Source organism: Microcaecilia unicolor, chromosome 2, assembly GCF_901765095.1.
Source record: "Microcaecilia unicolor chromosome 2, aMicUni1.1, whole genome shotgun sequence".
Classification (NCBI taxonomy): Eukaryota; Metazoa; Chordata; class Amphibia; order Gymnophiona; family Siphonopidae; genus Microcaecilia; species Microcaecilia unicolor.
The window spans coordinates 463,137,217-463,151,155 of NC_044032.1; the positions used below are offsets into that span (position 1 = coordinate 463,137,217).

At 50.9% G+C, this 13,939-nt stretch overlaps 1 protein-coding gene across 1 annotated transcript in view; it reads right to left on the bottom strand.

Annotated features, from left to right (window-relative positions):
• Nucleotides 1-13,939, bottom strand: part of ATRN (attractin) — a 626,429-nt gene that overhangs the window by 324,557 nt on the left and 287,933 nt on the right. Inside the window, 1 exon segment of the mRNA XM_030190990.1 lies at nucleotides 5,067-5,205. Within this exon segment, the coding sequence (XP_030046850.1) occupies nucleotides 5,067-5,205 (139 nt within the window).

Genomic DNA, 13,939 nt, shown 5'->3' on the forward strand with positions numbered 1-13,939 from the left:
GAGACCAAAGCTGCCACTTGCACCCACAGGGAATTATAGGCCAAGCCTTTGTGTACACCATCCTGCAAAAAGTCCAGAAGCGGTGAGACAGGAGCCCGCAACGGAGAAAGCGCTCTTGAAACACACCAGACTTCAAACTGGCGCCAAATCCTGGCATAAGCCACGGACGTGGAGCGCTTACGGGCCTGCAGGAGAGTGGAAATTACCTTATTTGAGTAGCCTTTATCTCTCAATTGCGCCCTCTCAATCGCCATGCCATAAGACCAAAGCGGCAGGCGTCCTCCATGGCCACCGGATCCTGTGACAACAGGTGCGGAACCAGAGGTAACGGAAAGGGAGCCTCCAACAGCATCTGTCGGAGGTCAGCATACCAAGGCCTCCTGGGCCAATCCAGGGCGATGAGCACCACTTCTCCTGGATGCAGCCGAATCCGCAGGAGCACTCGCCCTATCAAGGGCCACGGAGGGAAGACATACAGCTAGCCCAGGGGCCAGGGTTGAGCCAAGGCATCCAACCCGGCAGAGGATCCCTCCGTCTGCTGTAAAAGCACGGGACTTTGGCATTGGAACTGGTCGTCATAAGATCCATCACTGGCTTGCCCCATTTGGCACATATCTGCAGGAATACATCGTCTGCTAGTTCCCACTCCGCTGGATCGATCTGATGCCTGCTTAGATAGTCGGCTTGCACGTTGCTATGACCTGCAATGTGAGCTGCTGACAGAGACTGTAGATGCAGCTCGGCCCAGTGGCAAATTTGTTCGGCCTGAGCGGCTAGAGCTCTGCACTGAGTGCCGCCTTGTCGATTTATGTAGGCCACTGCTGTCGTGTTGTACGACATCACTCGGACAGCCAATCCTTCCAGGGTCACTTGAAAGGCCAGAAGAAACAGAAACACCGCTTTCAACTCCAGGAGGTTGATAGACCACTCCGACTCGTCAGGCGTCCATAGACCCTGGGCATGCTTCCCCTGGCAATGTGCGCCCCAGCCCTTCAGGCTGGCATCTGTCACCACTAGGCACCAATCAGGGACAGCCAGCGGCAATCCCCGCCGCAACATGCTGTCCGAGAGCCACCACTCCATACTGAGGCGGGCCGCAGGGAGCCAAGAAAGTCTGCACTGATAATCCTGAGATACTGGAGACCATCGTTGAAGTAGAGAATACTGTACAGGTCTCAGGTGCGCTCTCGCCCATGGCACCACTTCCAAGGTGGCCGTCATTGATCCCAACAGCTGGACAATGTCCCAAGCTCACGGGCGGGGCATCCTCAGGAGCAGACGGACCTGATTCTGAAGCTTGCACCGCCTTTGCTCGGGAAGAAACACATAGCCCGAGGCTGTGTCAAACCTGGCCCCCAAATATTCTAGAGATTGCGAGGGGGTCAGGTAACTTTTGGTCATATTGACGACCCAGCCCAGAGATTGAAGGACTGAAACCACTCTGGCTGTAGCTAGATGACTCTCTGTTACAGAGTCTGCTCTGATGAGCCAGTCGTCTAGGTACGGGTGAACCCGGATACCCTCTCGCCTAAGAAAGGCAGCTACTACCACCATTACCTTGGAGAAGGTTCGGGGAGCTGTGTCAAGGCCAAAAGGCAAGGTCCGAAACTGGAAATGTTTTCCCAACACCGCAAAGCGCAGAAAACTTCTGGTGCGGGGGCCAAATTGGTATGTGCAAGTAAGCTTCTTTCAGGTCCAGAGACATGAGAAACTCTCCTGGCTGTACCGCCGCAATGACGGAGCGCAGGGTTTCCATGTGAAAATGCCGCACTCTTAAGGACTTGTTTAGCTCTTTTAAGTCCAGGATCGGGCGAAAAGACCCGCCTTTTCGTGGCACCACAAAGTAAATGGAGTAGCGGCCTAGACCTTGTTCGGCGGGAGGCACCAGGGTCACAGCCCCTATCCGGCACAGACTGTGCAAAGTCTCTTCTACTGCCGCCCGTTTGGCGGCAGAACCGCATCGGGACTCCACAAACACGTCCCTCACCAGGGCATCGAATTCTATTCGGTATCCGTCTCTGATCAGGTCCAAGACTCACTGATCTGCGGAGACTTTGGCCCACTCCTCGAAAAAGAGGGAAATTCTTCCTCCAATGACAGGAAATGAGGAGGGGGCCGGCATACCATCATTGAGAGGGTTGCCCCTGAACTCCAGGCCTTGAACCGGCAGCTGTGGAACGTTTGTCCGAGTGAAAGGCGTTTCTCTGCTGAAAGCGGGCACGCGAAGTGAACCCAGCAGCACGCCCCGGGCGGTACCTTCTAGCTTCACGGAAGCGAGGTCTGTAAGAGGAGCGGACCGCCTGACCCTTAGAGGAAGGCTTCGGCCTATCTTCGGGCAAGCGCTGAGGTTTGGAATCCCCCAGGCCTTTAACAATGTTTTCCAGCTCCTCACCAACAGGAGAAGGCCTTGAAAGGGCAATTTCACCAACCTTTGCTTAGGAGGCCATGTCCGCCTCCCAATGTCGTAGCCAAAGAGTGCAGCGAGCTGCCACTGCTACAGCCATTTGTTTAGCCAAAGCTCTGACCATATCATAAAGGGCGTCAGCCAAAAAGGACAAGGCCGACTCCATCCCCGGAGCCACTTCAGATAAGGTCTCCGCTCCATCACCGGGCTGTTCCACTGCCTGCTGTAACCAAGCCAGGCAGGCTCTAGCAGCATAACAACTGCATGCAGACGCCCGAACAGTGAGACCTGCCAAATCAAAGGACCGCTTCAGAGCTGAATCAAGCCTGCGGTCTTGAATATCCTTCAGGGCAACACCTCCTTCAACAGGGAGGGTAGTTCTCTGTCACAGCCGTAACCAGGGCATCCACTTTAGGCATTGCAAAGCGAGCCAAATGTTCCTCACTCAGAGGGTATAATTGCTCCATAGCCCTGGCAACATTCAAAGGTCCCTCGGGGTCAGCCCATTGAGCCGAAATAAGCTCTTGGATGGAATCATGCAAAGGAAAGGCTCGAGTAGGCTTTCTGGTACTAGCCATCCTTGGATTAAGAGGAGGCTGTGCCACTCCCAGGATCTTCAATCGAGAGGGCTTGTAAGGCATTTGAAATAAGCGCCGGCAGCTCCTCGCGGTGGAAAATCCTCACCGCAGACGGATCATCAAGCTCCTGTGGCAATTCTGCACCAGACTCTGGCTCCTCAACCCAAGAAGTTCTGCCAGACCCCTCAGAATCCTCATAGCCCGACCACGGGGGGTGGGGTGGGGTGCGCCACACTCAGAAGGAGAATTAGCCCTTCTGCGTTTATCAGGAGGATAAGAAACAGGCAAAGCCAACTCCAAAAGGCCAGGATCCACCAGGGGGGGCAGGCAGAGGGTCCGAAGAAGCCTGTGGAAGAGCTCTTTTAAGCATGTACGCCCTATGCAGCATTAAAACAAAATCAGGGGAGAAAAACGCTCCCTGACCGCCCGGATCCTGCCCAGGACTATCAGCTCTATTATTAGCCTCACTCAGAGGACCCCCCCCCCCCCCCGCATTCAGGGCTGTCGCAACAGAGGCCGCGCCATGTGGAAAATCCAAAATGGCGTCCGCTGCCAGCTCAGAGCGCAAAAGATCGCCGTTCGCCATGGTCGGGTCGGCTCTACCGTCTGTACAGCACGAATTACAGAGCCCCGCTGCTGATTTGCGCTGGTAACATTTAGAACAGTGCTTTACAGTCTCCGCAGCCATCGCCGAAAACGGCGGTAAAATTCAAAAATGGCGGTTTGCGCCAAAAACGTCCCGATCACGGGCCCACCCCAGAGGAGTCAGAAAACACTCTTACCTCACTAGACCGAGTATCACAGCTCCGGTCCTGCAGAAAAATCTCAAGAAAAAAACCTCTTTTCCAAGATCGCTGCGCTAAAGTGCGACGTGACTTTAATTATTTATTTATTTATTTATTTATTGGTGCTGTGAGGAAAGCAGAGGCAAAAGAGGTAAATAAAAACACTCCGGAGGCTCAGATAAGTGGGAAAGGCAGGGAAAGGCGAACCAATGTGCCTGCATCCACTGAGTGGGAAAGGACAGGGAAAAGCAAGCTAATATGTCCACATCCACGGGGGCATGGGTAAGGCAGGGAAAGGGCTGACCTATGTGCCTTCAAAGTGAAGCTGCTATAGCCTCTAACACCCCGGCTAACAACTGGCAAGCCAGGAACCACCCCCAGGCAGATTTTTGATGGAGCTCGAAGAAGCTGCAGCCACCCTGCTTGTGGAGATATAGAATACTGAAGAGGCAGTGGAGCTAGCTGGCCACGAGGCACTGTGAAAAACTTGAGTGCTCTCTATCTCCCCCTGCTGGTTGATGGACACAACCCATACGTAATGGCTTCATCTGCTTGATGACAAGGAAGATTGAGTTTACTGTTACCTAAGGAGCAGTTTAAGAAATTCAACTGAAGGGGCCTGAGCAAAGTATCTAAAATAGCCCCAGATCAGGAGGGAGAGATCCACCTCAGGAGATAATATATAGAAGTGGGCCCCCTACTTCCCTTGGCTCTTCTGCAGGGGCTGCTTGAGCTCAAACTGCCAAGAGGATTTTTGTAATAGTGCTTATTTAATTAGCAGATACATATGAAATTCAGTATTGACTTTAACCTGACCCAAATGGCGTAACCAGTCTGCCTATTTAAATCATGCATTTGTGTATTAGACTTAGAAGCTTTAGTGCTTGAAGGATATTGCTCATTACCTTAGTTTTTGTCTTCTTCCTTGTTGGTTTCTCTACCCTCTTAGGCATACACATTTCCAAACTGATCTCAACAATCAAGGTTCAATCCCCCCTCCCCCTTACTCTCTGTCCTATGGTCTTAGGAACAGCTTTGTAACAATGTTAACAGCTACAAAACTGGTGAGACTGTTAACCCCAAATATCTTGTAGCCTAGGTACAAATGGAATTGGACTTGCTGGACAAACACCAATACAGCAGTGACTTAGCTGGTTTCTGGGAAATGATCCTCCACTAGTTCCAACTCAGCTATTCCATGGCCTATGGTGTTGCTATGTTATAAAACAGGGTATCATGAATATACAGAATATATCATCAAATATTTAAATTACTTGAACAAAAATTCTCTCTGCATACCAGGTAATGCGATGCACACTTGACTCCTCGATTCCCACTGACAGTTCCGATCCATTGCACAACTTTTACAGCTTGTTTTCTTGTTACAGTAATAACCAGGACTATCCTTAGGACAATGATCACAGGCTGTTACTGGACCCTAAAATACATGTTATAGTCAAACTTTAAAACAAATTTCTTATACAAGTACAAAACAGTTGTAAACTTGCATCATGCACTACAATGTAAATTATCAAAATATGGTGAGAACTGATTCAAAGAAGCAATATATAGAATCTTACTAAATTACTTCCCCTTTCTGTTTCTATTTGGAGAAATCTTGCATTTAATAAGGGTCTTACTGCTAAAAGAATAACTATCATATAAAATTATGTCAGGGATTAAATATGTCATTTTCAAAGCATAAATCTGGTCTTGTTTAAATCAACAGCTAAAAAAAGTCTCTGGTCATAAAACCAAATGTAGAATCATGGGGTTCCTTCTTTAATATTTATGTTTTCACAGTTCTTTTCTCCTCATTTATTTTATTTATTTATTTTATTGCTTTTGTATCCCACATTTTCCCACCTATTTGCGGGCTCAGTGTGGCTTACAATACATTGTAACGATGGAAGTACAAAGCGAATGCTACATACCTGTAGAAGGTATTCTCCGAGGACAGCAGGCTGATTGTTCTCACTGACGGGTGACGTCCCCGGCAGCCCCTCCAATCGGAATCTTCACTAGCAAAGGCCTTTGCTAGTCCTCGCGCGCCGATGCGCACCGCGCATGCGCGACCGTCTTCCCGCCCGAAACCGGCTTGTGCCGGCCAGTCTCATATGTAGCAAAACCAAGACAAGGGAAGACACAACTCCAAAGGGGAGGCGGGCGGGTTTGTGAGAACAATCAGCCTGCTGTCCTCGGAGAATACCTTCTACAGGTATGTAGCATTCGCTTTCTCCGAGGACAAGCAGTCTGCTTGTTCTCACTGATGGGGTATCCCTAGCCCCCAGGCTCATTCAAAACAACAACCATGGTCAATTGGGCCTCGCAACGGCGAGGACATAACTGAGATTGACCTAAAAAATTTACCAACTAACTGAGAGTGCAGCCTGGAACAGAACAAACAGGGCCCTCGGGGGGTGGAGTTGGATCCTAAAGCCCAAACAGGTTCTGAAGAACTGACTGCCCGAACCGACTGTCGCGTCGGGTATCCTGCTGCAGGCAGTAAAGAGATGTGAATGTGTGGACAGATGACCACGTCGCAGCTTTGCAAATTTCTTCAATAGAGGCTGACTTCAAGTGGGCTACCGACGCTGCCATGGCTCTAACAATATGAGCCGTGACATGACCCTCAAGAGTCAGCCCAGCCTGGGCGTAAGTGAAGGAAATGCAATCTGCTAGCCAATTGGATATGGTGCGTTTTCCCACAGCCACTCCCCTCCTATTGGGATCAAAAGAAACAAACAATTGGGCGGACTGTCTGTTGGGCTGTGTCCGCTCCAGGTAGAAGGCCAATGCTCTCTTGCAGTCCAATGTGTGCAGCTGACGTTCAGCAGGGCAGGAATGAGGACGGGGAAAGAATGTTAGCAAGACAATTGACTGGTTCAGATGGAACTCCGACACGACCTTTGGCAAGAACTTAGGGTGAGTGCGGAGGACTACTCTGTTATGATGAAATTTGGTGTAAGGGGCCTGGGCTACCAGGGCCTGAAGCTCACTGACTCTACGAGCTGAAGTAACTGCCACCAAGAAAATGACCTTCCAGGTCAAGTACTTCAGATGGCAGGAGTTCAGTGGCTCAAAAGGAGGTTTCATCAGCTGGGTGAGAACGACATTGAGATCCCATGACACTGTAGGAGGCTTGACAGGGGGCTTTGACAAAAGCAAACCTCTCATGAAGCGAACAACTAAAGGCTGTCCTGAGATCGGCTTACCTTCCACACGGTAATGGTATGCACTGATTGCACTAAGGTGAACCCTTACAGAGTTGGTCTTGAGACCAGACTCAGACAAGTGCAGAAGGTATTCAAGCAGGGTCTGTGTAGGACAAGAGCGAGGATCTAGGGCCTTGCTGTCACACCAGACGGCAAACCTCCTCCACAGAAAGAAGTAACTCCTCTTGGTGGAATCTTTCCTGGAAGCAAGCAAGATACGGGAGACACCCTCTGACAGACCCAAAGAGGCAAAGTCTACGCTCTCAACATCCAGGCCGTGAGAGCCAGGGACCGGAGGTTGGGATGCAGAAGCGCCCCTTCATCCTGCGTGATGAGGGTCGGAAAACACTCCAATCTCCACGGTTCTTCAGAGGACAACTCCAGAAGAAGAGGGAACCAGATCTGACGCGGCCAAAAAGGAGCAATCAGAATCATGGTGCCTCGGTCTTGCTTGAGTTTCAACAAAGTCTTCCCCACCAGAGGTATGGGAGGATAAGCATACAGCAGACCCTCCCCCCAATCCAGGAGGAAGGCATCCGATGCCAGTCTGCCGTGGGCCTGAAGCCTGGAACAGAACTGAGGGACTTTGTGGTTGGCTCGAGATGCGAAGAGGTCGACCAAGGGGGTGCCCCACACCTGGAAGATCTGTCGCACTACACGGGAATTGAGCGACCACTCGTGAGGTTGCATAATCCTGCTCAACCTGTCGGCCAGACTGTTGTTTACGCCTGCCAGATATGTGGCTTGGAGCACCATGCCGTGACGGCGAGCCCAGAGCCACATGCTGACGGCTTCCTGACACAGGGGGCGAGATCCGGTGCCCCCCTGCTTGTTGACGTAGTACACGGCAACCTGGTTGTCTGTCTGAATTTGGATAATTTGGTGGGACAGCCGATCTCTGAAAGCCTTCAGAGCGTTCCAGATCGCTCGCAACTCCAGAAGATTGATCTGTAGATCGCGTTCCTGGAGGGACCAGCTTCCTTGGGTGTGAAGCCCATCGACATGAGCTCCCCACCCCAGGAGAGACGCATCCGTGGTCAGCACTTTTTGTGGCTGAGGAATTTGGAAAGGACGTCCCAGAGCCAGATTGGACCAAATCGTCCACCAATACAGGGATTCGAGAAAACTCGTGGACAGGTGGATCACGTCTTCTAGATCCCCAGCAGCCTGAAACCACTGTGAAGCTAGGGTCCATTGAGCAGATCTCATGTGAAGGCGGGCCATGGGAGTCACATGAACTGTGGAGGCCATGTGGCCCAGCAATCTCAACATCTGCCGAGCTGTGATCTGCTGGGACGCTCGCACCCGCGAGACGAGGGACAACAAGTTGTTGGCTCTCGCCTCTGGGAGATAGGCGCGAGCCGTCCGAGAATCCAGCAGAGCTCCTATGAATTCGAGTCTCTGCGCCGGGAGAAGATGGGACTTTGGGTAATTTATCACAAACCCCAGTAGCTCCAGGAGGCGAATAGTCATCTGCATGGACTGTAGAGCTCCTGCCTCGGACGTGTTCTTCACCAGCCAATCGTCGAGATATGGGAACATGTGTACCCCCAGCCTGCGAAGTGCCGCTGCTACTATAGCCAAGCACTTCGTGAACACTCTGGGCCCAGAGGCGAACCCAAAGGGTAGCACACAGTACTGGAAGTGACGTGTGCCCAGCTGAAATCGCAGATACTGTCTGTGAGCTGGCAGTATCGGGATGTGAGTGTAGGCGTCCTTCAAGTCCAGAGAGCATAGCCAATCGTTTTCCTGAATCATGGGAAGAAGGGTGCCCAGGGAAAGCATCCTGAACTTTTCTTTGACCAGATATTTGTTCAGGGCCCTTAGGTCTAAGATGGGACGCATCCCCCTGTTTTCTTTTCCACAAGGAAGTACCTGGAATAGAATCCCAGCCCTTCCTGCCCGGATGGCACGGGCTCGACCGCATTGGCGCTGAGAAGAGCGGAGAGTTCCTCTGCAAGTACCTGCTTGTGTTGGAAGCTGTAAGACTGAGCTCCCGGTGGACAATTTGGAGGTTTTGAGGCCAAATTGAGGGTGTATCCTTGCCGGATTATTTGGAGAACCCACTGATCGGAGGTTATGAGAGGCCACCTTTGGTGAAAAACTTTCAACCTCCCTCCGACCGGCAGGTCGCCCGGCACTGACACTTGGATGTCGGCTATGCTCTGCTGGAGCCAGTCAAAATCTCGTCCCTTGCTTTTGCTGGGGAGCCGAGGGGCCTTGCTGAGGCGCACGCTGCTGACGAGAGCGAGCGCGCTGGGGCTTAGCCTGGGCCGCAGGCTGTCGAGAAGGAGGACTGTACCTATGCTTACCAGAAGAGTAGGGAACAGTCTTCCTTCCCCCAAAAAATCGTCTACCTGTAGAGGTAGAAGCTGAAGGCTGCCGGCGGGAGAACTTGTCTAAAGCGGTATCCTGCTGGTGGAGCTGCTCTACCACCTGTTCGACTTTCTCTCCAAAAATGTTATCCGCACGGCAAGGCGAGTCCGCAATCCGCTGCTGGATCCTATTCTCCAGGTCGGAGGCACGCAGCCATGAGAGTCTGCGCATCACCACACCTTGAGCAGCGGCCCTGGACGCAACATCAAAGGTGTCATACACCCCTCTGGCCAGGAATTTTCTGCACGCCTTCAGCTGCCTGACCACCTCCTGAAATGGCTTCGCTTGCTCAGGGGGGAGTTTGTCCACCAAGCCCGCCAACTGCCGCACATTGTTCCGCATGTGTATGCTCGTGTAGAGCTGTTAAGACTGGATTTTGGCCACGAGTACAGAAGAATGGTAGGCCTTCCTCCCAAAGGAGTCTAAGGTTCTAGAGTCCTTGCCCGGGGGCGCCGAAGCAGGCTCCCTAGAACTCTTAGCCTTCTTTAGGGCCAAATCCACAACTCCAGAGTCGTGAGGCAACTGAGTGCGGATCAGCTCTGGGTCCCCATGGATCCGGTACTGGGACTCGATCTTCTTGGGAATGTGGGGATTACTTAATGGCTTGGTCCAGTTCGCCAGCAATGTCTTTTTTAGGACATGATGCATGGGTACTGTGGACGCTTCCTTAGGCGGAGAAGGATAGTCCAGGAGCTCAAACATTTCAGCCCTGGGCTCGTTCTCCACAACCACCGGGAAGGGGATGGCCGTAGACATCTCCCGGACAAAGGCCGCAAAAGACAGGCTCTCGGGAGGAGAAAGCTGCCTTTCAGGGGAGGGAGTGGGATCAGAAGGAAGGCCATCAGACTCCTCGTCAGAGAAATATCTGATGTCCTCCTTCTCCTCCCACGAGGCCTCACCATCGGTATCAGACACAAGTTCACGGACCTGTGTCTGAAGCCGTGCCCGGCTCGACTCCGTGGAACCACGTCCACGGTGTGGGCGTCGAGAGGTAGACTCCCTCGCCCGCACCGGCGAAGCTCCCTCCGCCGACGTCATCGGGGAGCCTTCCTGGGAGGCGACCGCAGTCGGTACCGCAAGCGGCACCGATGTCGGAGACCTCACCCCGGGCAAGGGGCCAGCCGGCGCCTCACTCGACGGTACCGGTGGCGCAAGCACCCCCGGTACCGGAGGGGAAGGGCGCAGCAGCTCTCCCAGGATCTCTGGGAGAACGGCCCGGAGACTCTCGTGCAGAGCGGCTGTAGAGAAAGACATGGAAGCCGATGCAGGTGTCGATGTCAGAGTCTGTTCCGGGCGTGGAGGCTGTTCCGGGCTGTCCAAAGTGGAGCGCATCGACACTTCCTGAACAGAGGGTGAGCGGTCCTCTCGGTGCCGATGCCTACTGGGTGCCGACTCCCTCGGCGACCCAGAGCTCTCGGTACCGATATGGGAAGGAGACCGGTGTCGATGCTGCTTTGACTTTTTCAAACGAAGCATGTCACCGGAGCTTCCCGGCACCGACGAGGACGTAAAACCAGGCGTCGCTTCCTCGGAGCTGAGGCCGAAGAAGGTCGGTCTCGGGGGGGCTGTACCGCAGGAGCCCTCCCGGTGCCGATGCCGACGAAGAGCCCGAGAACAAAACGTTCCACTGGGCCAATCTCGCTACCTGAGTCCTTTTCTGTAAAAGGGCGCAAAGACTACAGGCCTGCGGGCGGTGCCCAGCCCCCAGACACTGAAGACACGACGCGTGCCTGTCAGTGAGCGAGATCACCCGGGCGCACAGGGTGCAATTTTTGAAGCCGCTGGGAGACTTCGATGACATGGGCGGAAAAATCACGCTGGCGAAATCAAAACTCGTAATTGCGGTAAGGCACCAAAAAAGAGGGGAAGAAAAAAATTCGACCCGAGGCCTCAAAAGGGCCTACCCCGAAAATGAAAAGAAACTTAACGGGGCAAAAACTGGAAATACCGGAAGGGGAATAAGACCGAAAAGGCCTTCTTCCGAAATCCTTTTCCCTTTTTTTTTTTTTTAAGCGAAAAGCCAAAAAGACGCGCGAGGTCGACTTAAGGGGCGCGAATGGCATAACACGACCGTACCGAGCGCGGACAAAAGAAGACTGACGAACACGAGCCGGTTCGGGCAGGAAGACGGCCGCACATGCGCGGTGCGCATCGGCACGCGAGGACTAGCAAAGGACTTTGCTAGAAAAGTATTCCGATTGGAGGGGCTGCCGTGGACGTCACCCATCAGTGAGAACAAGCAGCCTGCTTCTCCTCGGAGAAAATAATTTATCCTGGTCATTCTTTGCCATTTCTGGGACATAGACAGCAGAAGTTCACCCCAAACTGCCTTACATTTCAACTTAAGACCTCAAAATAGAGGGGCAGCTAGGTTGTGCGCTTCCTTAATCTGCTCTCCTGACAGAACACCCGTTAAAAGGAATCTCACACCCTTGATGACAAGCAGTAGCAATGTAGACACTCCAAGGCTAAGGGGTTGATTTCACTTAAAACAGCAATGAACACACAATTAAAATCTCGTTTGTGGAGGAAATTCCTTTTTTATGACAGTTAGGATGTACATACATACATCCCCCCCCCCCCCCCCCCCCCACACACACACACACACACACCACTGTACAAGACAGACAATTCAAAATCATAAAAATTACTCTAAATGACAGAGTTGACTCCCTAAACAGGCCCAAACAGAAGTGGTCAGTGAATGCGTTGACACATACCACTTTGCAGTTTTGTACATCTCTTAAGACAAATGTTATACTAGTCATGGACAACATAGGCTTTCACATTCCTTTCCTAGGTTACCCCACTATGGCATAATAATGGCAAATACAATCCACTACCCCTCACTACAAGCTGAGGTCTGGACTGACTTCCTCAAGGCTTTAGTCCAATCCACAAGGTGCCAATTCTCTTTGGATCTAATGACTGAAGTGCTGCCTCAAGGAGTAACCTAGTGGTTAGTGCAGCAGCCCAAGAACCTGGAGAACTGGGTTCAATTCCCACTGCAACTCCTTGGGACTCTGGGCAAGTCCCTTATCCTTCTATTGCACCAGGTACAAAATAAGTACCTTTATGTAATATGTAAACCGCTTTGATTCTGACCACAGAAAGGCAGTATATCAAGTCCCAACCCCTCTCCCTTTCCTTTATAAGCTTAAAGAAGAGAACAGAAATAAAAACTGATCAAGGTGGAGAATATGATGCCACTTTTGGCAAAAATTCAAGATGGGTGTTGAGCACCAGACTTCTCTATGAAACTGACAATGACACACGGCTACCCCCCCCCCCCCCCCCCCAACCCCATCTTGCACATAAATAGGCTGAAGTGACCAATGATGAAATGTTAAAATGACAGGCACCAAAACTGTCATTTTAGAGGTAGGGCATATCACTAAGATTTCCTTAGGGTTCACAGATCCAGTGCTTTGTCAAGGTCTTCAAACCTAGTATGTTTTTCACTTTGTGTGTCCAAGGGTTTCTCAACCTGGCAAGTTTGGCTCATGTGTTTGACACATTGCCGCAGGGCCATCTGATGCAACAGCTAGTCAGTCCTCTCTCTCAACACCACACAGGCTAACCTTTGCTCATTTTTGCTCTTACATCCCTGAACCCCCACCTTGCCAGTCCCCCTTATAAAAGTCACTCTCTACACCCAATGATCTGAACAGGCAGAACGGGAAAGTAAGCAGGCAGGACCCTGTATTTCCAGCTACAGCTGGGGGGGAGACAACAAGGCAGTCAAGTATCTGGCTCACCACATCTCTCAGCCAAGAGACGCATGTGTCCATTGTGGAAAGTGCAGTCTAAATAGGTAAAATGTTTGCTGACACTTCTCAGCTTTTGGTGACACACAAGCCAAGCACACTGCCTCAATTCAGACTGTCCCTCCAAAGTTAAAAAGCTATGAGCTAAGAAAACTGCTGAGGAAGGTCATTACGAGGCCTAAGATCTGGCTACGAATTGAGTAAAATGCTAACTGCAAAACAATTTCAAGATTACGCCACAAACATGGCCTAAGAAAAGGTTAAATAAGCTACTGACATACAGAGCTATAATAGTATTATTTTTCCATAATGGTAGAAAATCAGCCTTAAGACAGGGAAATTATTGACAAATTTAATTCATCTCCTTAATATGACATACAACTACTACTATAAAAACACCTAAGGGACAGGTTAACTGAAAGGCACAGGAGACTGTTCAATCTTATCAGAATTACAGACAACCCCTTCACAATCATAAGGTATTATACAAATAATCAAGAGTAGAATGACCTATGTGAGAGGAAAAGTTTTTTTGTTTTATTTTTTAAACAGTTCTCAAAACTTAGTATTAAGTGCTCTAAAGTCTAAACTATCCCAATACAAAATACAAGCTAAACAGCCATAAGGTAATTCAAACTAGCTAAAGATATAGACTCCCCCCCCCCCCATTATAGTCTAAAAGCACAATACTCTAACTTGCTCCTAGATACAATAACTCAACCTTTGCAAGAGATGATGTATTATAAGAAGCAGGAACAAAATGCAGCACACACAATTCTAATACCAAAACTAGGGACAAGTATTAAAGAACTAG